Source organism: Pteropus medius, unplaced genomic scaffold (assembly GCF_902729225.1).
Source record: "Pteropus medius unplaced genomic scaffold, Ma_sr-lr_union100, whole genome shotgun sequence".
NCBI classification, from domain to species: Eukaryota; Metazoa; Chordata; class Mammalia; order Chiroptera; family Pteropodidae; genus Pteropus; species Pteropus medius.
The window spans coordinates 3,756,077-3,781,853 of record NW_024349797.1 but is presented as its reverse complement, the minus strand read 5'-3'; the positions used below and the strand labels follow the sequence as shown (position 1 = coordinate 3,781,853).

The following is a 25,777-nucleotide window of genomic DNA, read 5'->3' as shown; positions in this document are numbered from 1 at the left end:
TAATCTGAAATGAGCCAGAGTAAAGGCAGCAATAAGCTCCAAGCAAGTGAGGCAACAGCTTATATGAAGAAAGTCAAAAAAATTACATGAAAATATCCTAAAATGCCACCTTAGTATTAACCATAATAATACCTAACACTTATTTAACATATAATATGTACCTGGCACTGTATTTGTACTTGACATTCATTAATTCACTTACTTCTCTTAATAATCCTACAAGGCAGGTACTATTACTATCCCTATCGTAAAGTAGGAAACTGAGTCTCATAGATGTTTAGTGACCCGCTATGCTGCCTAGGAACATGAATTACTTTAGAACAAGAAGAATATATCGACTGATACTCAGGATCCTGATTTGAGAAGCCATGATGGTTTCCCTAGATTAAAAATAATTTCATCAATCCAAATAAAGTATGGAGTTCAGTTCATAACAATGTACCAATGGCAGCTTCTTGGTATGGTACATGCTCCAAATGTACCATAGCAATATAAGACGTTAACAATGGGGAAAACTGGGTGTATTTATCTTTATGGGTACTATCTTTACAACTTGTCTGTAAACCTAAAATTACTCTAAAATAAAAAGGTTATTAAAAAAAATCTATCTGGATACTTCATAGAGAGAACTTTTCCTGGAGTCAGTACAGATAAAAAGAATGCTTTTCTTTTTCCTAAAAGTCAGAAGAATAGTGAACAGGGGGGCCCTCACAACACTGTGCATTTTACATGTAAGTGAGAGAACCCTGAGGTCTCCATTAGTGCTAACTTATTTAGCTTCAGAGACTTATGCTAGAGTTTTAAAGGCAAATTGGAAACTATTTCCTGGAACAACGCCTCGCAGCACGCCTTTTGATTCTTGGATTATATTTCTTAAATTCTGAAGAAATCTTGCTTTTTTCCCCCCTTCTGTGCATTTTTGGTGCTGAGCTGTTTCCGGTTTTCCCACACTCCTGCCTGTCAGAGAGAAGAAACCACAAAAATGCAGCAAAGCAAAGTTTGTCCACAGAGCTGCAATTCCACCTCAGGAGGCTGAAGAGTTCTCTTGCCAGCAGTGAGTTCAGGGCGGTGAACGGCGTCTTCTAATGTCCAGCCCTGCTGCCTGCTTACAGAGCCCACCTCTCCACCAGCAGACCAGCTAGCCACACGGGCCATCACGGGTCAGAATCAGAGAATCCACAAACAGGAAGCACACCGACAAATCCAACATTCACATCTGACTCACGAATTTTCCTACCTAACTGTGGGCTTCTCAAACCTGCAAAGGACAGCGTGGTTTTAGAATGCTTATGATGGTGATGGGGCTCACGGAATTCTTACGTGTACTAGGTCTTGTTCTATCTACTTTATATGTATTAACTCTGCTAATATTTTTCAACTGTCCTAGGAAGCAGATATACTTTATATGCTCACCTGACAAATGAGGAAACTAAGGTCAAGAGAGAAAGTAACTTGTTACTTAGTAAAGTGTGCAGTGGGGATGTGAACACAGGCAGTCTGGCTCCAGAGGCTGCACCTTAAGGACTTGATTCTACTCTTTCTAAGGTGAGGGGCCACATAGCTTCCTTCCTATTGCGCTGTTGGCTGTCAACCACGACCTGCAGTCTTTCTACTGCCCTTCCCAATGGCTCTAGAGAGTTCTGTAAAGTCATTACAATGCCAATTATTCCCAGAACGGTGCTTGGCACTTAGTAGGCACTGAAAAAAATATTTGTTGGATAAATGAATGATGGCAGCAATATCATTAAAACAGCCACAAGGGATTGTTTTCAATCCAAATCCAGAATTTGATTCATTGTGCAAGGGGGAAAAAACAGTAACTGTTTTTGCAATGTCCTAAGAATCTCTCTTATAACTAAATTTTGTTTTATAAAGGACAAATGAATGAAGAGCCATAATGAAAGCAAGAGAAATACACGAGTCTCTTCTAGGTGTTTATATTTCAGGGAATGTCTGCCTCTCCTAGAAATCTTTGAAAAAGTTTGCCAATTTTAAATGGAGAAAGGCTATTAGAACCAACACTCTTTGCTAGTCCATTTCTGGTTCACAAGCTAAAAAATGGCCGGAGGATGTGACCTATAAAAAATGGACTCAGGTGTGGAAATGTCTTTTTTGAGGTAAAACAGGTATACTAAAGGTATCAAAAACTTAATCCTCTCAATGAAATCCCAATCCTATGTCTTCCCACTCGAATGTCTAAAAGTGAACAAACGAGAGGAAGGGTATTGAATTTTATACATAACTGAAAAGATGTGACTCTGCAAAAGGACCAAGAGAAGAATACCTGAGGAGGAAGTTTTCATTTCCTTTCTCCGGGCCCACAGTTCAGCACTGTTACCTGGTGCACTATCTAATTCTAGCCCCCGCCAGAGGCTGGAAGAGCTGGTTAGCAATGAACCTGAACTGAACCCTGTTCAGGGGGCAGCTCTCATCACAATCCCTGGGGACCTAAAAGAGCAGTGCCTGTTCCTCCCACAGGGTAAGCGAGAGGCCAAACACAAGCAAGTTTCAATAGCTCTCCAGGCGATTCTGATTTGTAGCCAGAGCTGAGAACTAGTTAGCCTTTATCACCCATCAGGTGTTCTTGTTTCCAACACTTCAGTACAAACTGTCTTGAAGCCTCCATAAGTAAAGAGCACTATTAGCAAAGAATTAATACAACTCGGAAGAAATTGAACAGAAGAGTATTGAAAACTTACTTGGAAGTTCTCTGGGATGTTGCCTTTCTGAGGACTTGTTTCTGATTGGACGGGGGCTTGGGGATAAGGGTGGAGGAAGAACTTGGAGGTGGTACCACTTTCTGTGGCAGAGTAGTTGGCTTCTGGCCACTAGCTGTGGCACTTGAAATTCTACAAGCTGCACCATTATTCATTGTCCATAAATTGGAGTTAGGTAGTGTCTGGCTGCCAAAGATCGCCTGCAAGTAAAAGAAAAAAATAATTAGTGGAGATGCCCTTCATAACACATTTGCGATATTAGTGGGACCAAGGAAAAAGGGAAACTGTTAAAGTAATTTTTTTAGGAAAACTTTCTAATAATGCCAGTGCAGGTCTAGATCCAGAGAAGGGAAATTTCTCGAAGCAAAGAGTTGAAGTGGTCTTGCTGAAAGTACCCTGGGCTAGGAATCAGGGCCTCTGGATCCACATGTGTGAATTAGAAAAGCATTTGGTCTCCCAGTTTTAGTTTCCTTCGTTGTTAAGTTCAATACATATTTAACAAGTGTCTCCCACAGGATGTCAAGTATTAGAAATGCAGCGCAGAACAAAAGTGACTTGAAGCCTGACTCAATTTGAGCCCACACATGGAACTCTGTACTCCTCCGGGTCTGCACATCTGAGAAAATGGAAGAAGCCAGTATGACTAGGGCATCGTGAGCAAACAGGGAGTGAAGAGAGGAGGCTGGAAAGGAAACTAGGAGCCAGAATCCGCAAGGCCTTGAGGGCTGTTTGTAAAATTCTGGCATAGTAACACAGTGCTGACCTAATGATTATCACAAGATTTACATTTAAAAACACTTTCAAAGTCAAATTACTACATGAATACAAGATGAACACAAGGGTATTTCTGAGAATGTAGTAAATGTATATATACTTTCTCAATCCTTAGAACTTATTTACCTCACTAGAAATATTTTTGTATCCCACATTTTGTGACTGGTCCTTCAATACTATTAACTTGGCTTTCAATGTGCATGCACTACAAAAGCTTCAAATGTGAAAAAATATTAAGAGAAAAATGATATAATTGACAAAATACATAGAACTTTTAATTAAAAAGATTTCTGGTAATCGATTTCATCTATAGACACTACATATAAAAGAGAACAGGAAAATGTCACTTCCTCATGGCAAGACACGTGCCTTCTAGACAGACTTCACTAGTAGTATTTTTGTCCTTTATGAATTTTATTTCTTAAGATAAAAAAAAGATGAATTTGGCAGCTTTTGTAAAATGTTGACCAACCTTTCCACGCCCGTGCCTTGGAATGCCCCTTTTCAGGGACATGTGTCCAAAGGCCCTGGGCTAGGCAGACACGAAGGAGACCAAGGAGTCTTGTGTGGACTGAATGTGTTTGACCGAGAGGCCAGGCTAAGAACAAAGCAATTTCAGAGGTGAAGTATTAGAGCATTTTCAAAAAGACCAATCTGACTCAATGTCCTATATCTCTGTAAACCACCCAAGGGGAAACTGAAGAACTGTTCACTCATGTCCATCTCTTACCCAAAGAAGTAGAACAAAGAAAGACCTGAGTCCATGGGCAAAGCCAGGAGGGAGGCTCTGTGGAGTGTATGTACATGCGGGCCAGTCTTCATAGGGTCTGAGAGGGCCCAGGCGCCCTGCCTCTGCTCCAGCAAGCCGCCTGAGGACAAGAGGCCAGGCTTGGGGACTGGCTCTAAAACAAATCCAGTCCTCTCAACCACTCTTTCCATATCTGAGGGCCTCAAAATCGGAGGGAGAGGCTCAACTGGAAAGAAGGAGGCAGGAAGGAATGGGTCACCCCAGGCTTCTATTTTCACCACCATACTCCCCAAAGTGAACTTAGATGTTAAGAATACTTGATAAATACTTCATTCGGGGTGGAGAAGAGACCCAAAATCAGAATGAAGGCTGAAGAGTTCTACATTGGCCATCCAGAAACGAAATCACTGGGTGAGTAGCAGAGAAGGAAAAACCACTGTGAATAAAGAGCTCTTGGAAATAAAAATATTCTCTGTTGAGTTAGATTTTTCAGTGTTGTAGGGGAACTGTCATTAGTAAGAACATCTATTCAATACCCGTTGCTATGGTGACAACCCTTTTTTTTTCAAATTCATTGAGTTTTTCTTTTAAAAAAAATTTCTGAGATATCTAAACATAAATAAAAGAATGAATGGAAAGACCAAGATCAGAACAGTGAATACAGTAAACTTCTTTCTGTAAAAAAGAAAAAGGAATAAACACAAATATATAAACCAACACACATTCATACACAATGTTAGTATCTGCACAGAACAATTCTGAAAGATACAAAAATCTGGTAACCTTTATGGAGAAGAACTGGTTACTAGGGGTGAGGGTGGGAGGGAAATTAATTTTTTTACTATGTATCATTTGTACCTTTCTTGAATTTTCTACCATCTATACGTAGTTATGTATTACAAAAATAAATTATTAAAAAGTCAAAAAGAAGTCGAGTTCTTGTAAGATTTAAGCAGATAACAAATTAACCCTGAGTACAAGTCAAGGTATCCAAATAAGGCCCAAGTTTCAACCAGATGGGTAGCAGCGGTCCCCAACCTTTTTGGTACCAAGGACCAGTGTGCCTATGAGACTCTAATACCTGACAATCTGAGGTGGAGCTAAGGCAGTGATGCTAATGCTAGGGAGTAGCTGCAAATACAGATGAAGGTTAGTTAGCTGTGTGGCTGTGTGCCCTGGTTCCTAACAGGCCATAAAACGGGTAACGGTCTGTGGCCCAGCGAATGGCGACCTCTTGGATATAGGACTCGTCATGAACTGTGCTGAAGAAGGAATCGACGGCTCAACATTTATTGCTACAGAACCAGATCAGGTCACCAGGGAAATGCAAACTCAGGTAAGTGGATAAGAGCATGGCTTTGCAGTCAAATGCTGCCTGGGCTCAAATGGTAGCTCTGTCACTTATAAATGGGGTGAGTTACTTACCCTCTCTCCAAGCTTTAGCTTCCTCGTAAGCAATGATAATTACTTTGCTGGGTTGTTGGGACTTAAATGAGGATCACATAAGCATATCTTGCTCAGGAATTCAATAAAATTTTCTTGAAATAAATTAAAGTGTCAGGCACACACAGGAGACATTCAACAAATGTTCCATTCCTTCTCAAACCTCCACCTCAGCTGAAGAACCAAGGGACAGGATGACATGCAAGTCTGCCTCTATCTGTAGTGATTTGTGAATGGTTGTTGGTTACGTATTTTTCTAGTCTTAGAATGATATTCATTTGCTGCAAAAGCAAACTCTTAAAACAAAAATGTTTCAGTTCCCCAGACCATATTTACTTAATTCTCCCTGGCAGAAATAGTCTTTTTCTCTTCTGAACACTTACGAAAATTTATTTGTATGTCTCTTATCACATTTAGCATATTCTACCTTGTATTACAGCCACTTATATATGTACTTTTTCCTCTTTTGGACAATACACACTGGAAAGGGCTGGATTTATATCTTATTAATTTTTGTTTCACCAACATTGCCTAGAATGACTTCTTCGTAAAAGGTGCTTAATAAACATTTACTCTATGAATGAAAAAGAAAAACAAACCTCACATTATACCAATTATTCACCTTTTTTTGGCTATAATAAATTCCTATATATGAAAATAGGCATATTTGTGTTTAGATAGATATATAACCTTGTAATACAGCCATTCTCTGGGCTTTGAATAGCGCCTAGTGTGTTGTATTCAACTCACGCTGAGCCACAAAATGCAAGTAAGCCCTTCTGTAGATCTCAAACAAAAATAAATTCACCTCCTTACGTGCACATTTTTTGGCAGGACCTTAGACATTGACATTCTATAATAATATCAATCTTTACCTCAAATGACAAAATAAGTCAGGAGAACTTATTGCTTAGGAGATTGCCTCTTGCAGGGTATCACTTTTCCTTTTCTTCCTGATAATACTAGCCTGATTTTGTTTGGGTAATAATGTGTGTCCAGCTAAAAAATTATATTCCCCAATCCCTTCTGTACCTAGAGATAACCAGGTGACACAGTTCTGAGATGTAAACAGAAGTTTCCAGGTGCAGTTTCTGGGAAAGTGTTTTAAGAGGGGGCAGACTGGGTTGGTGCACACATTTTTCTCTTGACTGTTGTCTTTTTTCCTACCGCGAACATGAATATCTAGCTAGAGGTGAACAGGCATAGGGTGACATTACTTGCTAAGAATTGCAGAGGATAAAGACAGGAGCATGGGCTCCTGATAACATCATGAGATTTGGGAGAGCCTATCTCTAGATTTCTGATTTTATTGTGGGAGGCAGGGGGTGGGGGGCGGGGAGGGAAATAAATATTTAACTTGTTTAAGCCACTGGAGGAGGAAAAAGGAGTTCTGTTACATGCAGCCAAATGGAATCCTAACTGAGCTGAGAAATAATTCTCAGTCTACCGCAGAGTCAAGCTTGTTTAAGTCTCAATACAACACAAATGAACTGCATCTCAAAAAAGCAGATACTCTTTCCAAATACAGTATAAAGCTTTTAGGTTTATAGAAGCTTTAACTTCTATAAACCTAGTTGTTGTTTGTTGTTAGGTGAGCATACTCTAACACACAGAATGGATAATGAAATGATAACAATTCTATACCATCCCAAATTCCAAAAAGTCATTAACGTACACAAGTCCCCAGGTGTTTCATGAAAGCCAAGGCTAAGTGAAATGAGATTAAAGCAATCGAATCTTATAAGAAACCCAGGAAAATACTCAGGCAATGTTAAAAGCAAACATATAAATGGATGTATTTAGACTAGTGGCAGAAATCAGCCTCCCCAGGCTCCACAGCCTGTATTGGCCCCTGTCCTAAAACTACCAATGGATAGATCATGTGACATTCATTCATAAATGGACAGAAAAATTATATAAAGTTCTCTCTGTATAATTTCTAAGAAATGTGAGGTGTGGCTATATAATATTAGCACTCCGTACTTGTGGGGTAACAACTCAGGGATGGAGACTGCACCGTCATCAGTCAATGTCCTGGGAATGTGAGAGCTGTGTGAGCACTTGCCTCTGCTGAAGTCCTGGTCAACATATATAAGACTTCTGCTTCTTTATTGGGTGTGGGAAACAGCCATGCTTCAGCAAGGAGACTCGGAGAAAACCACAGTTTGAGGGTTGGCTTGGCCCCAGGCAAAAGACTGGAAAGGCCCTCCTTCCCCCACAACAGAAGAGTGCTCGTGGGTGGGAAGGAGAGATTTCTGATAGAAAGAACACAGACTGCAACTTGGAAGGTTACAGGGAAGCAAGATCTGGGCTCTCTTATTAGAAAGATAACACTGTTCAAAGATTAAATTCTGGGAGTTTTTTTTTTTTTTTAAATTCCTTCCAGAAAAACACTCTTTTTCGTCTTTCCTTGGGCTTCTTGGTGATGGAGCAGAGCCGGGTGGCTCTTTGTAGTAAAATGACTCTCTATATTCACATTTTGAAAATTAAAGAAGATAAGGTAGGCAAACACTACTCTCTGTTGGAGTCAGTTAATGTCTCTTTGTGCCCCTTTTACTCTGATTTCAGAAGGACAAACATTTCTAGGCATTATACCCCCAACATGAGATTTTATCCTAGCTTGAATAAAGTTCCTACTACACATTACACAAAGCCACTTCTAGTATTTTTCTCTCTGGCAGCTCAAGTCCTGGGATGGTATAGCTTTCTGACCATGTAAGACACTAATCAGTCACCTTACTACAACTAGGCCCAGAGCTATTCAAAGAACACATTATGTTTTTTGTGCAACCATATGATGCTGTAAAAAGACTCGGGGCCGAAGTGAGGGTGAGGGTAGCTGTTTCTATTTTGGCTAAAGCAGGCTTCCAAAAGGCCTTTGTCTCACACTGTATGGAGTTCTTGGCTGTCTTCCATTTACAATGTTTGTCAGCTGGGACAAGACTGGAAGCTGAGCAAGAGAAACAGAGTGCAACTTCTGATACTGGTACAAGTCACTGGGCAGTGTTATGACCCTGATAGGGATGGGGAAGAAACTCTGAAGATGCGAATGTTCACAGAGAGAAAGACCAATGACACAAACACTGGAGACAGGAGTTTGAGCTGCCAAAGATATTGAAAGCCCTCTGGCATACCCTTCCATTTCTAAAATCAATTAAGAAGCTCCTACCCCTTTAGCAACTAGGAAGAAGGCTCTTTCTTACTAGTTCAAATGACCTACTCTAAAGGATGTGAACACAGGTACTCACCTGGACAGAACAAATTAGGAGAAATTATTATTCACCAACAAGTTGAAATCAAGCAACGTTAAAAGCAAACATATAAGACAGTCTCTAAATCAACTGTACTTGCTAACATTTGAGAAGCAACACAAGCCACTAAAAAGAGATATTCAAATATACTCATGAGCCTCGGATTCCTTCATCTAACCAAACCAAAGATATCAACAGTACTCTCTGAGTTGGTTTTTCAATAGTATTGACACATTTGAACTGAGTGCGTGTCAAATCTATCTTTTTTCCCTTCATGCTTTTGTGAATTTATTATTAAGCTCAGAAAGGCCTTTTGTACGTCAAGATTATTAAAATCTCACCCACTAGTGATAAAAAATGCAAATAAACATGAGATTTAATTTTTTACCTATCAGATTCATTCATTCCCTCAACAAACATTTGTCAAGTATCCATTATATGACAAGCACTATACTAAGAGCTGGGATCCGGGAATAAAAGATACAGAAAAAAAGTTCTACCTTTGTGACATTTATATTCTTCTGGGTCCAGATAAGCTATAAATAAGATTAAGTAAATAAGAATAAGTAAACAACATAATATACTAGTGAAGTGCTATGAAGTAAAATAAAGCTGGAAAAGAGGGTAGGAGATGTTGGAGGGAGAACAGGTGGCATTTTAAATAGAATCATCAGGGAATGTCTCTCATGAGTCGTGCTGTTTTGCTATTTAAGAAGAGTATTGTGATAAAAATCATATTATCTATATCTTTTTACATATGCTGGATTATTTCCATTAAATAATTTCCTTGAAGTAGAATAGCTAGATCAGAAGGTGGCGGCTGCTTCTGTTTTAAATCATATATATATATATATATATATATATATATTCTCAAACTGCCTCCTGTAAAGGTTGTACCTGTTATGTTTCCATCAGTATCTTTGAGAAGATAATTTCCTTATCTTTCTTTGGTTTTGTGAGGAAATAGCATGTGTCGCATGAAAAGGTGGCTTATAATTTCATGCTAATGCTGTTTTTTTCTTTATGTTTATAAGACATTTATGCCTTTGAACAAACATGCTAATAATCTACAGATATTCTTTTAATCATTTATCATATTAATTATTCTTTCTACTCTTCTCACATCTCTCTAGCAATTGTGAACAAACTGATTTGCACATATTTTTGATTGTCTAAATAATATCAGTACAAAACATAGCTAATTAATACTTTTTGGGTCTTGAACTTCTTCTAAAACACCTTCTTTTATATCATTTTAACTGATTTCTGCTGCTGGCACAGAGGGTTTAACTAAAATCCCCAAGGTGAATTAATAATGCCATGTATATTTAAGGTTAAAAGTAATACATAATAGAAGTGATATTTGCACACATGTTCAGTGAAGCAGTATTTACAATAGCTAAGATGTAAAAGCACTCTAAATGCTCATTGACAGCTGAATGGATAAAGAAAATTTAACTACATACAACAGAATATTATTCAGCCTTAAAAAAAAAATCCTGTCACGTGCAACAAGGCAGATGAACTTTCAGGACATTATGCTAAGTGAAATAAGCCAGTCACAAAAGACAAACACTGCATGATTGCATGTATGGGTATCTAAAGTAATCAAACTCACAGAAACACAACGTAGAATGATGGCTGCCAGAGGCTGAGGGAAGGGGACAACGGGGAGCTGTTTAATGAGTACAGAGTTTCAGTCATCCAAGATGAAAAAATTATAGTGATCTGTTGTACAATAATGTGCATGTAGTTAACAACACTGTACTATACATCTAACATGGTTCACAGGGTAAATTTATGCTGTGTTTTACCACAATGAAAAAAAAGTAATACATGATAATAAGACCAATGAACTTTTACTGAGCTTTTACCATGGGTCAGCATTGCTCTAAGCGCTCTACATGTTATTATCTCATTCGATCCCTCCCAAGCACTGAGGTGGGTCCCATAATCACCACCAGAGGGAGAAACCAAGGCACAAAAGGTTTCATGATTTGTCCACGTCACACAGCTACTAAGCAGTAAGCTGGGATCCAGGAGTCTGATTTCAGAGCTCCACGACACTATTTTGCCTTCCTTTTTAGGCTGACTCTCTTTTTTATCAAATCCACTGAAATCAAATCTCCTTTCCAAAGCAAATCTAAAGCAAATCTAGCAATATGTCTAATTTTCATCAGATGCATTTTTTAAAAAGAGAGATTTCACTCATTTTACTCCAAGAAGAAAAGGCTGAAAGAAATTTATAAGCAAATTCTCACTACCTATTTTAAAAGTTAAAGGATGTATAACTATGTATGTATGCACATAGAGGTAACTCTAAAAGCTCAGCAATGATCCCAGACTGAGAGTTCAATTGGTGAAAAAAAGATAATTCCTAGCCTCATTTTCAATTGTCTCTTTTATATTTTATTTCCTAATATTTTTCAGGAATTATTTATACATCAGAGCCCTTGTTTCCCTAATAACATGTCTGTGTCTTACATCTCCCGATTAGTAAAATGAAATGATTAGACATGACAACCTCTAAGTTCCCTTAAACTTTAAATTCAGAGTTTATAAATATCTTAACTTGTCTCTGTCTTCAAATGTATAGTTTGTTTTATTTGGCTCAGAATCTTACATGGTTGACCTACTGTGCATCTTGCATAGACCTTGCTATCATATGTTCATTAAGCTTTTTCTTGTGGCTGCATTCATCTCAGATGGATGGGGTTCTTGATGTTTAAAGACGAAGCCTTTACTTATCTCACAAAGTTACTGCTGTGAGTCCCTCAAATGTCCACAGACAAAGAGAAACAAACCACAGGTCACAGAGCGAGGGAGGAAATGAAACTTGTCACCAGGCAGCTGTAGTGGAACCACATTTTAAGAATATACAACAAGATCAATCTCAAGCAGCTGATAGGTGAACAGGCGCCTTTTAACATACCCACAACCACACAGTTCTGAATTTGATTCACTACATTGAGCCTTTCTTTTATATTTGTATATATGACTGTATAGCAGCAACAGCAGTAGCAGCGGCGAAATTGGAAAGCCTTAACCAGAAGCCAATGAAGAGTTACTTCTGTCAAGGGGAACAAGGTAGAGTAGAAGAGGGCTTTGGAAGCCCTCCGACCTGGTTTGAATGTTATCTTTGCAAATTAGCTAGCTGTGGATCTTGCATAAGTTACTAAAACTCTGTGAGCATCAGTTTCCTCATTAGAGGAATAAAGATATACTATATCTATCTAGCACACAGGAGGCACTTACTATATGTCCCTTTCCCTGAGATTTCTTTCCTCTGAGATTCCAGAGGGCCACCACTCTAGCAGCAGCTTAGAACACAACCTGGTGGAAAGCAGGGGACTCCTATTACTGTTAGTAATGAATCAGCATAGTGAACTGATGTCTATTTGTAAGAACGCGTTAAGAATTAGATGTCTATGGTATTGAAAAAGCCAACATAATATTAATCATGCCAAAGTGTTTCTGTGGTATTCACATTTGAAGGCATCTGTCACGTTTCCTGGTAGTCTTCTCAAAAATACCTATCGTAGAAATAAAATTAAAATAGTATGACCAGTAAAAATAACAGGGCTGAAAGGCCAAAGTGATAAATGAAGAGATAATTCCTATATTATTAATAATAACCTACACAAGTTCTCCAAATCTCCAAACTTCTAGAACATATTTCAGGATATTGCATGACCCCTCAGTCCTTGACCCTACTACTGAATAATACAAGCATGGGGCAGGAGGCGGTCAAATATGGGCATCTCTAAGAGTTTTAAGCCCAGAAACGCCTTCGTAAGACATCTCTTTAAGAATCTGTGGTAACTGGGATAATGTCTAGGTCTGAGTTTACAGATGTTTAGTAAACCTTTTCTTTTGCAACAGTAATATGAATAGGAGACTAGTTAAGATACCTGAGAATAACTTTTCAAATGCAGTTTTATAAGGGTCAATAAGTATTTGTTAAATGTATGAACTGCAACTTAAAATTTATGCAACAATATGTATAGCTACTTTTTACTGAATGCCTTAATATATTGCCAGGGAGGTAGCATATAGCATGATAGCCAAGAGCTTGGAGACTAGAGCCTGACATACCTGGGTTCAAATCCCAGCTCTTCCATTTATTACTTAGGTGACTCTGAGAAAGTTACATAAATGATGCTCTGTTTTTTTTCATCTACAAAATGGGGCTAATGAAAGGCCAGTTGTGAGGATTCGATGCACTAATACATATAAAACTTCTGGTTCGGTGCTTCACAAATGGTAACATCCTGAAGCTTATAATCCTCATGAGAATCCACAGATATATATATTGTCCTCTCCATATTAGAGATTAGCAAACTTAGGTTCAAAGAAATTTGAATAACCCGTCCCACGTCATGGGCTGGACAGAGCTAAGATTAAAACTGAGGATTATTTGACTCCAAAGCTTGTCCAATGTGCCTGTGTCCAAAACAATTGAACGTAGTTTTACATGTATTATTTCACATATTTTCAATGTGTTTCTATTACGTAAGAAGAGTTTGGTTTGGCAAAATCTACTAAATCAAATGATTCTAGGAAAATTCATTATCATCATCATCATCTAGAAACTAAGTGTTATTTGAGTTCCTGATAAAGGTCAGAAGGAAGAACAAAATAGAGCAAAAACTCCCCAAAACAAAATGAAACAAAACAACAAAGCAGTAGTAGGTTATGACATTCAAGTCAACCTGCTTCAGGAATTTAAGTACAGAGACATAAGTTCTTTCGCTTGCACACTCCCAGTCCAACCTTCCTCCTGAACACTCTGTTAGAAAAACGCAGAAAGACTCTCCCTGCACAGCTAGTCTGTTTGCTTGCTCTCTTTGTGCCATGCTGAGGAGTTAGCGTGTTATTCCTGGCTGCCTGGAAAAGCCAGGGTGCCTGCTGAATTTCTCTTTCTTTCCCCTCCCCCACAACACAAACACACAGCAGCTGAAGGCTTGGAGAAACAGTATTCATTCCTGCAGGGGGGGCAGAATTTTTCTAGACACATGCAATGAACTTTTAGGAGCAGAATAACAAGACTTGGCTGGGTTTATATGGGAATCCTTTCCACACCTGCGAGGTTGTGTGTGTACACACACACCATTAGCAAACAGCTCATTACATATGGCACTCAAGATGTTACCAGCACAGTGAAAGACCCCTTGATGTGAACGGAGTCCCCTCCCGCCCCCAACATGCCTTGCTTCTTAGAGGAACATTAGTGTCTGTTGGCCCTTGGGGAATCTAGGTTAGTCTGGTAAAACTGGGCATGGTGGGAAGGGGGAAGTAAAGAATAGACAGAGTGGAAGGATGACAGGAATTTAGGATGCACAGTTTTCTCCTACCTTGAGTTACCTTACTATGTTGAAAAGTGAGTCTACTAAAAATTGAAGGGCTCTGGGAACCAGTGAAAAATTAAGATGTATTTAAAATCTTCTTCTCCCACTTTGCTGTTACAAGAAATTTCAGCAGTTCTGCCTTGGCCATCAAAATGTCCTTAATTTTTCTGCTTTTTGGGCTTTTTTCAGTCTGGATGAGGCAGAGAAGAGAGTGGGAGGGAAGGAGAGGGGGGCTGGGAGCAGAAGTTTAACAAAGGATCACTTTAACAGAAACTACTGAGTAATCGCTGTGCCCTGGGCCAAGAATAACATCAGCTCAATGTCAGCAATTAGAATCAGGTCAGTCAGGCCTCACAGCCCGTGAAGCCCTCCTCACAGACCCCAGCATGGAGGGCTACTCATGCTGATGTCACCAGCAGTCACTGATGCCCATGAAAGTCCCCCAGCTCAGCTGAAAGGAGTTTTTAACCTTCTCCTTCAGGGGCAGGAAGCCAGAAAGAAGTGCAAAGCAATGAGAGAAGCTAGAGAGGAGACACACACCAGGACATATCAACACAGAAGATTCTGTAACCCCCTCAACCATCCCGAAACTCCTTTTTAATGAATTAATATATGTAAAGCACCTGGAATAGTGCTTGGACCACAGCAATGTTGGCTATCATTATTAAAACAAAGAAGGAGGAATCTGTCCCATTCCTTATCTCTTGTCTACCATGAAACTTGAATCCTGGGAGCAGTGACTGCTGAGCACAACGTACCCTGATAAGAAGAATGAGCAAGGAGGTTTTCAAGTTTGGAAAACTTAATTTATAAGGAGACTGTAATAGATGGCGTGAAAAAGATAGAAACAAAGTTCCTATAAAAAGAGATTGCCTGAAATTTTATTAGGACAACACTAAGTTTTAACATATCCTGCCTCTCTTCCAAAGGATGGAAAACAAATAATGAACAAGAGACATTTCTAATCGCTTTCCCTCTAGCTCAATGGTTCTCAAAGTGTGATGCCCCGAAGAGCAGCCTTAGCATTACCAGGGAACTTAGAAATGGAAATAACTGAGCCCCATCCCAAACCTACTGAATCAGAAATGGGGTTGAGGAAGCAATCGGTGGTTTAACAGACCCTCCAAGGGGTTCTGTTACTCAAAACCGAGGCTTGCAGGCCAAATCCAGCCTGCTGCCTATTTTTGTAAATAAAGTTTTATTGGAAAACAGCCATACTCATCATTTACATATTGTCTACGGCTGTTTTCACTCAACCATGGCAGAGTTCAATAGTTGCCACAGAGATCCTACGACCTACAAGGTCTAAAATATGGACATTATAGAAAAAATTTGCCAACGCTTGCTCTGACTTAGAAGAATGTCTTTAAAACAAAAACAAAACCAAAAAACAAAAACTGCTGTTTTTATCCATCAGTATGTAAAAACTCATAGTTTCAATTTTGTCTTAGTTTATTTATCACACTAACAAATGCACTGGATCCCACCTATTTCTCTGTACCTCCATCCCTGGCTTTGCCAGTGGCTCTGGGTGACTTTCTTCTTCCATGCCCATGTTACAGGACCAGTCTTTAGTAGGGGAAGATTCAGGGCATGACAGTTTTTAGATTTATGAGTGAAATGCTAGACAGAGATAAAGATCAAAGCTTACTCTGCATGAATGGTTAGAGATGCGCATTGTCAAACTCATATCCTGCATCTAAGACTGCCTTCTTGAGATTAATACCTTTAATAAGCTGGCTAAGTGCAGAGAAGAGGGCGAACTTCCTCTGCATGCGATGCAAGAATGGCTGCACGATCTTTCCCAAAGCATTTTTAGATCATTGCTATATGAAAGGCACTGTCCATGTATATACTATGATGTAATTAATATAATACAATATATAATATAATGTAATATAATATAAAAATATAACTCCCCCTTAAATGTCCTGTTCCATAATCAGATCTCTCTAGTGAATGAATGCTAGATAAATCAGATTTCAATTCTACCTTCTGCTCTTATATAGGCAATTAACCAAATTGTTATATCAGTGGCTACCTACACTTAAGTAAAATGAATCCAAAGTATATGAAGTTCATCAGAGAAACCATCTCTATTCTAAAAGGTTAACCCAAGGCATACAAAAATACAGGCTATACTGATTTTGCAAAACAGGCTTCAATCAACAATTTAGCTGTAATTATAATGGTCAGGTCTAGTGCAATCACAAGGTAAGCTAAAAACAGAAGCTTACAAATCTAGTAGGGCTTTGTTCCTTTTGTGGAGTGATTCTTAATGTCTTCTAAAATAAAATGCCCTAAGTTACTAAATATTCTTAATGTTAGAACATTTAGTATTTATTTGCTCTTTTATTAGTTATAAACTCTTCGAGCTAACAGAATTTAGTTTCTTTAGCTCTCCCCACAGTCCCAGACCTCACCCTTATTCATTTTTACCTAAATAAAATTAGATTAGAAAAACAGGGAGAAGTAAAATGATGTTATAAACATATATAAAATTGTGATGAATGATTTTCTGTTCCCTCTCTAGGAGACACAAGTTAACTCCCTTCTTGGGAGTTCTGACTCCTCCCTAAGACAGATAGTCTGACAGATTCTAAAAAACATCCTTTCCATATACTTCATAGTTCAGTGAAACTAAACCAGTATAATCTTCAGTGAAAAAAAAAAATCCACACAAGAATAGCAGTACTTTGAATTTTCAAAGGAATGTGAGTTGTTGGAAGCAAATCAAAAGAAAGAGGACTTATAAATGAAGCAGTTTCTAAAAGTGAAAATCAGCAAAACTGTCTCTCCTTCCTCAAAATTCAATGCCTTGCAAGCACCTCTATATTATTATTATTTTTAAATCAAGGCATGGAAGCATTAAAAATGACAAGGGACCTACTGTCTAGATACGTTAGAGCCACAGATTATCCTCATGTATGAGAAATAAGGCTATATACGATATCTACGCTATCGAGTATCTGATTAAGTTGGCATTCTCAAATACTCTGAATGACGGGGGGTTTAGAAATCCAAAGAGTTTTTACAAATTTACACAGATTACAAAAATATCGAAGATATACATTTACATCTGCAATTGTGAAAATGCAAACCGGCTTAAATGCCTCTACTACCACAAAGACTTTCTAGATGAGGAAGTTTCTACCTGATAGAAGGCACTGTGGTGATCAAAATGAGATGCTACGTTCCATATTTTCCAGATAAGAAGTCTGGATATTTCTCCAGTAAAAACGACCTAATAAACTACTTCACAAATGTCTGCACTGACAATTTCTCAGTTACAATGAATTAATATAATATACTGAGTACACTATCAAATGATGAATGACATTGAAATAATATGTCTGAACCCGGACAGCAGTTGAAAAGATAAGGCAGAGAACGTAATGTAATTGTTTTATGTAGAAGAAAATAAAACTGGGAAATGCCGCTTTAGCTTTTGAATGAATATTAATTTTGCACAAACTAATGCACACTACATAATACATTTTTAAAGAAAGAGCAAATGACAAAAGATCAAGCTGATATATTTCTTCACATAAGCAAATATCAGGAAAGCTCACAGAATCGATACTGATTCAGCCCAACAGAACATGTAGAACCTGGTAATTGATTCTAATGGCAATCCTGAATCATCAAGAAAAATTTAACCCTTTATGGCCTTTTCTGTGAAGTCACTCCTTCTTTGATACACTGGTGCAGTATACTTATGTAGCTCCCTCACACATATGCTCAAGGGTTTTTGTCATTTTATAGACAGTAAGTAAGGAATTGATATTTCACTAGAGCATAAGCTCCACGTCAGCAAGGATTTTTGAGCATATTGTTGTTTTTGTGTACAATGTTTTATATACAAACTATCAAACCAGAAGACCAACGACTCAACTTATGACCTTTTCTACAAGAAGAACCTGAAAGTGATTCTCCTTGAAAATCTTGATAGGTCATGAGGGATTAATATGTGCTATGCAGGTGAGGATGTAGCACATTGAGATAAAAAAAAATGCTTTAAAATGCTAGCTTTTAGACCTTCTGGGAGGCTACTGAACTAAAGTCATACGGCAGAAAGGGTAAATACTACAACAGAGACTTCTGCGGAGAAACATCCAAATGAAAGAGTATCACAACTGGTTCAGCATCAACTTCCAGCAGAACCAATGCTATGTGGCTTCGGGACATATCTTCCCTAAGAGTAGATTCCCCATGACCCATCCAAGCGATGGTGGTGCTGGTAAACTTTTGGGAAACTATATTCCTACATTTCCCATTGACCTTATTATTACCAACAGAAGGAAGAGGTTAGCACATGGAAGAGTCTTATCTTGAATTACCTGGTGCCGAGCTCGACTCTGGTCCAGAAGCTGCCGGGACTGAAGTTTTTGTTGTTCGAGTTGCTGGAGGGCAAAATGCAATTGGTAACTGCCTGCTGTGGGGTGATACTTGTGCTGGGGGACCACTCCTGTAGCCTTGCTATACGCGTTGTTCTCTACTTCTCCCTCCCAGGCAAAGCCACCAGTTTGGAGGCTCCTAAAGAGAAAAGAAAGCAGATTCTTAGAGTAGTTATGTGAATAATCTAAAGGAAAGGAGAGAAATATCTCAGGTATTTTTCCTTTACAGAATTAAACATAGTTTGGAATTACAAATATACTTGTGTGATAAATGATCTGACTGGCCCACTAAACTGTAGCTCCATGAACACAAAGACAGGGTCTGCTCTACTCTACACTCTATTTGCAGCTCTTATAAGTCCTGGCACATGACCAATGCTTGATAAATATCGGTTCACTGTTAAATAATTAAAATAGAAATTTCACTTCCCTGTGATTGCCACAAGGACCCCCAAGAGGAACCCAGAGAGCTTCAAATGCAGAATAGTAGTTTAATTTAAGGTAGGAACAAAGACACATCAACTTTAAAAGTGTAGAGGTGAATTATATAGAAATCTTGGTTTTTTAAAACCACCCAATTGTGAACTAAGTCTTTTTAAAGAAGTGTTTATGCATATCTGAGTTTACATCCCCATCAAAGGACGACAAAACTGGTGTGAGAAGATACTTTTTTCATTAATCTAAATTTACCTCGACAGGGGCCCCAGCCAGGCTGACATTTAGGGTGAATACATAAGGAAGGTAAAAGGTCTATAGTGTTTTTAACTGTTTAGTACCCTATGTTATGCTACTTGTTAAATACTATCTTCCTAACTCAAATTTTAAAATTTGAGATTCTGGTGCCTCATCTGTGCACATCCGAGTCCAAGTCTTCACAACTTCATGTTCCTACATATCCCCTCTCTCAGTCTGTTTTTTCCCAGTAAAACAGTCCTCATTTATATCACTTCACACCCATTAGGATGGCTGTTATTAAAAACAAAACAAATGGAAAGCAAAAACGCCAGCAAGCATGTAGAGAAACGAGAACTCTTGTGCATATAGCTGGTGGAATATAAAATGGTGTGGCTGCCGTGGAAAACACTCTGGTGGTTTCGGAAGAAGCTAAAAAAAAAAAAATACCATAGGATCCAGCAATTCCACTCCTAGGTATGTACCCAAAAGAACTGAAAACAGGGCATCAGATACTTGTACACCAATGTTCATAGCAGTGTCATTCGCAATAGCGAAAAGGTGAAACCATCCCAACTGTCCATGAACAGATGAATGGATAAACAAATGTGATAGATACATACAATGGAACATTATTCAGCTTTAAAAGGGAAGGAATGTCTGACATATGGTACAATGTGGGTGGGCTCTGAAGACATGCTAAGTGAAATACGTTAGTCATAAAAGGACTGTATGATTTCATTTATATGAGGTACCTAGGATAGTCAAATTAATAGAGACAGAATGGTGGTCCTGGGACAGAGAAGACAGGAGAATGGGGAATTATTGATTGGATACTGAGTTTTCGTTTGGGATGATGAGAAAGTTCTGGAGATGGATGGTGGTGATGGTTACACAACACTGTGAATGTACTAAATGTCACTGAATTGTACTTAAGAATGGTAAATTTTGTTATGTATAGTTTACTACAGTTTCTTAAAAAAGGTCCCAATATATTTGAGAACAGTTAGTTATTCATCAAACCTTTTTTAATCACCCTGTATTTCTTTTTTCCCTTTTAAGGTACAGTGACCAGAAAACTGTACGCAGAAGAAACATGAAGAATCTCATAGTGAACAACCTCACCCCAAACCCTGGTTAATGGGCCTTAGAGAAGTGAAACAGTGCCTAATTTAAGAGAAATCTGGACAGTGATTTAATCATGTTATTGTTTCCTTTGTAAATATCCTGAGGTATGAATGCTCATTTCAGTGGCAGAGATGCAACACTCGGGTGAGGGTTATGAAGACCTTCTGCGTCCTAACCTGCAGGCCACCTTGTTGTTTAAGGACCCCAACAGAGACTTGTGGGAGGGAGCCAAGTAGAACGTCTGCTGAATCTAGAAGTCCATGCTCCTTTCTTGACTTCCCTCATATCTTGGTCATTTCAAGTCTCTGCTTTGGTTTCCCCACCTCTCTCAAAGAGATTTCCAAATACCTAGTCAAAGGAAAGTCTGTGTAATATATTCTGAAGTCCACGGATAAAAGGTTTTCTAGTCACATAATCTCACCTCTTACATGTCACATCCCTTGCTCTTCTCCTCCATAGTTTGGCTCCCACAGTTCAGTTGCACAATTATACACTTTCAGCTGATTTTGGAGAATGGTACCAAAAAGCTCCGAAAGTATTTATTTTTTTTGAGTATGACATCTGATCCTCAATGATCCCTCCTGAAATCTCACAATATGCATACCGTTCTACAGTATGAAAGACATGATCTTTCCCCAGCGATTTTGGAGGTATGGAGAAATGTGGCCACCGATGATCAAATACAAATAAGTACCTACAAACATGACTAAAATGTTAACATTATTATTCACAATGAAGTGCTGAGTGGCAGTCGAACAGGAGTTACAGGGTTAGGAAAGGTGGGGCCAGAGGAACCTACTCTCTTTTCTCATTAGTGAGGGAAGAGATAAGCTTACTGAAGAGAACATGCAAGAACAGCTAGGAGAACTGAGTGAGCTCCGAGTGGAACAAGGGGCAATGGAGAATGCTCATGGAAAAGAGGTTCAAGGAAGTAGTGAGCCCATCCACTGAACAAATGAACACCAGGGAAGAGATGGGTGAAACGGCAGAAACTGCCTGGCTGAATAACCTTAAGATTTCCATACCAATTAAGGCAGGTATTTGAATCTAGAATAAAACTATTATTTATGATAATTGGACCAAGCTCAGAAAATTCATCAACTGTGATTCTGCTGGTAATGGAAGGAGTTTCTAGCCACAAGTAGCAATCTAGACTCAGGGATTAGATATTAAAGGATTTATGAAACCATGTAGTTTATATCAGAATTCATCTCACTGGCTAGCTAAATTGGTTTTATTTCTAAAAGCTGCTTTAATAACAAACATTCTTAAGAGGCATTTAATTTAATGTCTTCTTGTTGTAAATCAGACATCAGGTCTGTAACTAGCCTCCCTTATTTGGAGATGACCATGGCCATATTCTCAGGTGTGTATACACAAAGCAGGAAGGAGTCCATGAACATAAGAGGTAGGACAGTGGGCAAGAGAAGATCGAATAAGGGACTTTGGATAAAAGGAGATTTATTGATCCAATTGTACACAAACTGAACAGACTGCAGCATCATAAACTTTTATAGTGAAAGCTGTTTTTAATCTCATTAGTACCGTGAGCACAGTCTCCAAATCACAAAAGGAAGTTTCTCAAGCAAGTAGAGGCTTTTAGCAAAGAGGCAGGAATTTTTACAGTGCAACACTGGGCGGGGGCAGGAGTACTCATCTGTGTAAGGCAATGTGGTTAAGTGCCACGAGAAACGTACTTGCTCTGAATTACAGGGCGTGTTACTTGGGCCATGGTTATCTCACCATTAAAACACAAGCCTTTGGGGTTTGCAATATGCAAGTGCTATAATGACTGACACAGAGGAGGCCAGGTATACTCTTGTTTGGGCTTTGTCTGAGATTATATATCTACATATTCCTTTCTATGACATCCAGTAGTTTCCATTTCCGCCCAAAATTCCATCCCACTTCCTTGAACCTCGATTCATTCTAATTTACTAGTCATACATTTTGTACTCTCACCAAAATTGAGAGATTCAATTATTCTTCTAAAATTTATTTTCAATTGTTTTATTCTTTTAGTATTTATTCTTTGCTCAATACTAAAACATAATATTGTACACATTCCTTGTAAATAACTTCTAACAGTTTTATATTATTTCTAGAACAGAGTATACAGGGCCAAGTAAGTTAGCTGGGGAGATGGTCAGAATGTTAGCATTTGATTCAAATTCAAAGATTCAAAGTGAACTACACAGTATTCCGCCCCTTACTACATAGATAGCTAACTGCAACAATACGGTAAGTTTTTCTGACTCACACTTTCTCATTGAGAACTTCATCTTACTTTCTATGTTACACTGTGGCATTACAGGACTAAACGTCTTGCCATAACTGCCTTCCTGCAGAATATCCTCATTCTTCAGCCAATATACACTAAATGGCTATGCTTCTCCCTTTGCTTTAATCTCTGGTTCATCAAAGGAACGTTGGTTCTAAGGAACTTGAAGGGAATATGTAAAATGCGCTGGTCCTTAGCGAAACACTAAAGATGCACTCTCCCTAAAGATGTGCTTTCAGTGTCAAGATTTCCCGAGAATGATGTGATGTCACAAGAGTAGAGGGGCAGAGATGAGGCAGAGGAATGTGACAGCTGCACACAGAGTATGATTCTGCAGTCCATTTCCCCAGCCTCCTTCCACCCAACTCCAGCAACACCTGAGCGACCATGTACAGGGACACCTCTGCTCCTCTTGAGGGTATTGGGGAGTGTGTGGGTATGCTTTCAATTGTCATAATAATGGGAATGGGGGATTAATGATGTTTTATAGATAAAGGTCAAGGATGCTAAATGTCCAAAAATGCAAGGAAGAGCCCTGTACTAGGGAAAATATGTGCTATTCAAATTGCCAGTGGTGCTTCTAATGAAAAACCATAAGGCCATGAAGGAAGTACTTTCTGGGGAGAATCTTATAAGAAAGTATCTTTACCCATTTCCAAGGCACTGTAAGGAATGTGTAGATATTTAAAGACAGCAGAGGTTGTATTTTATTTGTCTATAAATTCTCAATCTCAAACAAAGCAGTCATGGCAAATAGTGATAAAAAGGTGCTGCAAATGCTGAAAATCCTAGACCACAGAAGGGCTCCCATAGGCAGTGCAAAGCAGTGCTGGCCAGATCCAGGAAGCTATGTGATCAGAAAGGCATTACATAATGTGGTGGGAACCTCCCCTGGCTTTGGGAGGTGGTATTTCCTTGGCTTTGAGGGTGTTAATAAATAATATTGAAACTGTCTACTAACAAATCTTAAGACTTGCTGCTGGTAACTGCCAACTGGGAATAGTGAGAGCTAGCCAAATGAAATTTGTACCCAAAATTATTTAGGTGGAATGAGGTGGACGTACCTGTCAAGAGACTTCATGCTCACAGTGACAGGGAAACTTACAAGATTCCTAAGGGAATTTTGATGTTGGAATGTGATTTTTAAAGGTTCTCTGAAAATGCAGATGCTAAAACTAAAATTTATTTTTTACCTTTGAGTTTGCTCCTTGAGATAAGACTATATATACGCTTCTCCCTTTTCTGTTTTGAATCTATGGAGTTATGTTGAAATGGTTCTTTGTAGAGGTGGTGTTACAAATACAGAAAAGCTCAGAAATTATTTGGAAAAACTATATGAACTTCTGATGACCTATATGCTAGATCAAAAGCACAGAACTACATAAATTATAAATGCAAGCTGATCTTCCTGCTTGAGAACAGGGTGAAAGGGCTTTAAAAAAAACTTTTAAATATTTTGTTTATTTGAGAGGATGAAAGGCTCTTGGGAAAGGACTTAAAACAGAATCTAAGAAAGAAAGCAAAAAGAAATAAAAGGTTTTAGATGCTGGAAAGGAATCAAAACCAATGCAAAAGCTGAGTTAGTGACAGACTTCGGGAAGAGCAGAGGCCCTGTGCCCCTGGATCTGCACCAGAGGTTCTGACCTGGATGACCTCAGAACAGGAGGCAGTACAACTGAGTGACTAGGAGCTGGGCTCTAGAACGAGACTGCAAGGTTCAAATCCTGGCTCTACCACTTAAAGCAACATACTTAACCTCTCTTGGTTTCCTCAGCTAGGAAATGGGCATAAAGATCAAACTTGCCTCTCCAGGCCTGGTCCAAGAATTATGTGTGATGATCCATGTGAAGAATTTAGCACAATGTCTGGCACACATAATAAATGCTCACTAAATGTGAGCTGCTATTATTAACATTCTTCCCATGTAAAGTGAATCCAAATCTTTGGGAAAACAAATAATAAGGGCACAAAGGAACAGGTGTGAGCAATTCTATTACTTCTTAGAAGAGTAGCAAAGCAGTATTTATAATCCTCTTACCGAGTATTGTGTCCATGTTGGGTAACTTGGGTGATGAATTGGGGAGCCAAGTTCACTTGCCAGTCTCCCCCACCAGAGACAGCTGCTGCATGGCAGCTGCCACCTGAAGAGGATTCCTCAAGATGGAGGCCCGCTGCTTCAAGCCAAGCCAGCCAGAGAATGCGCTAATCAGAGGCAAGGCGCTGGCCTAGGGGCGGGGGAATGGGGAGTGGTTACCAATAATGCTGATGACCAGGGAGAGGCTGCTATTCAGGCAGAGGATGTGAGCACTGATTAATGAAGGAGAGTATCACGATCCTCCTCCTCACCTCCAATTCTGTCAATAAAAGCCTCAGTTATCAAATTAGACTGTTGTCTATCACCACAACCAAAATTAACTCAAAATGAATTAAGGACCTGAATATAAGACCTGAAACAATAAAACGTATAGAAGAAAACATAGGAGCTAAACTCAAGGACCTTGGTCTTAAAGAGGATTTTATGAATTTGACCTCAAAGGCAAGAGAAGTAAAAGCAAAAATTAATGAATGGGACTACATCAAACTAAAAAGCTTCTGCTCAGCAAAAGAAATAGTCAACAAGGTAAAGAGACAACCATCTCAAGGGGAAAATATATTTGCAAGCAACGCCTCCGATATAAGGGCCTAATATCTAAAATACACAATGAACTCATATAACTCAATAACAACAAAAAAACAAATGATCCAATCAAAAAATGGGCAAAAGACCTGAACAGACACTTCTCCCTAGAGGATACACAAATGTCCTACAAACACATGAAAAGATGTTCAACATCGCTAGCTATTAGGAAAATGCAAATCAAAACCACAATGAGATGCCATCTCACACCTGTTAGAATAGCTATAATCAACAGGACAACTAATAACAAACGTTGGAGAGGATATGGAAAAAAGTGAACCCTCATACGTTGCTGGCGGGACTGCAAATTGGTACAGCCACTGTGGAAAACAGTATGGAGG

The 25,777-nt window shown here is 38.9% G+C and overlaps 1 protein-coding gene across 16 annotated transcripts in view; it reads right to left on the bottom strand.

Moving 5' to 3' along the window:
* Nucleotides 1-25,777, bottom strand: part of TTLL5 (tubulin tyrosine ligase like 5) — a 221,143-nt gene that overhangs the window by 50,559 nt on the left and 144,807 nt on the right. For 15 of the 16 annotated variants that reach the window (XM_039883837.1, XM_039883842.1, XM_039883846.1 and 12 more), the window contains 2 exons: nucleotides 18,622-18,817; nucleotides 2,700-2,917 (listed from right to left, as the gene is read on the bottom strand). In XM_039883837.1, the coding sequence (XP_039739771.1) occupies nucleotides 2,700-2,917; nucleotides 18,622-18,817 (414 nt within the window). Of the gene's footprint in view, nucleotides 1-2,699; nucleotides 2,918-18,621; nucleotides 18,818-25,777 lie in introns of those variants that run through there. The other variant, XR_005657525.1, reaches the window with a different exon arrangement.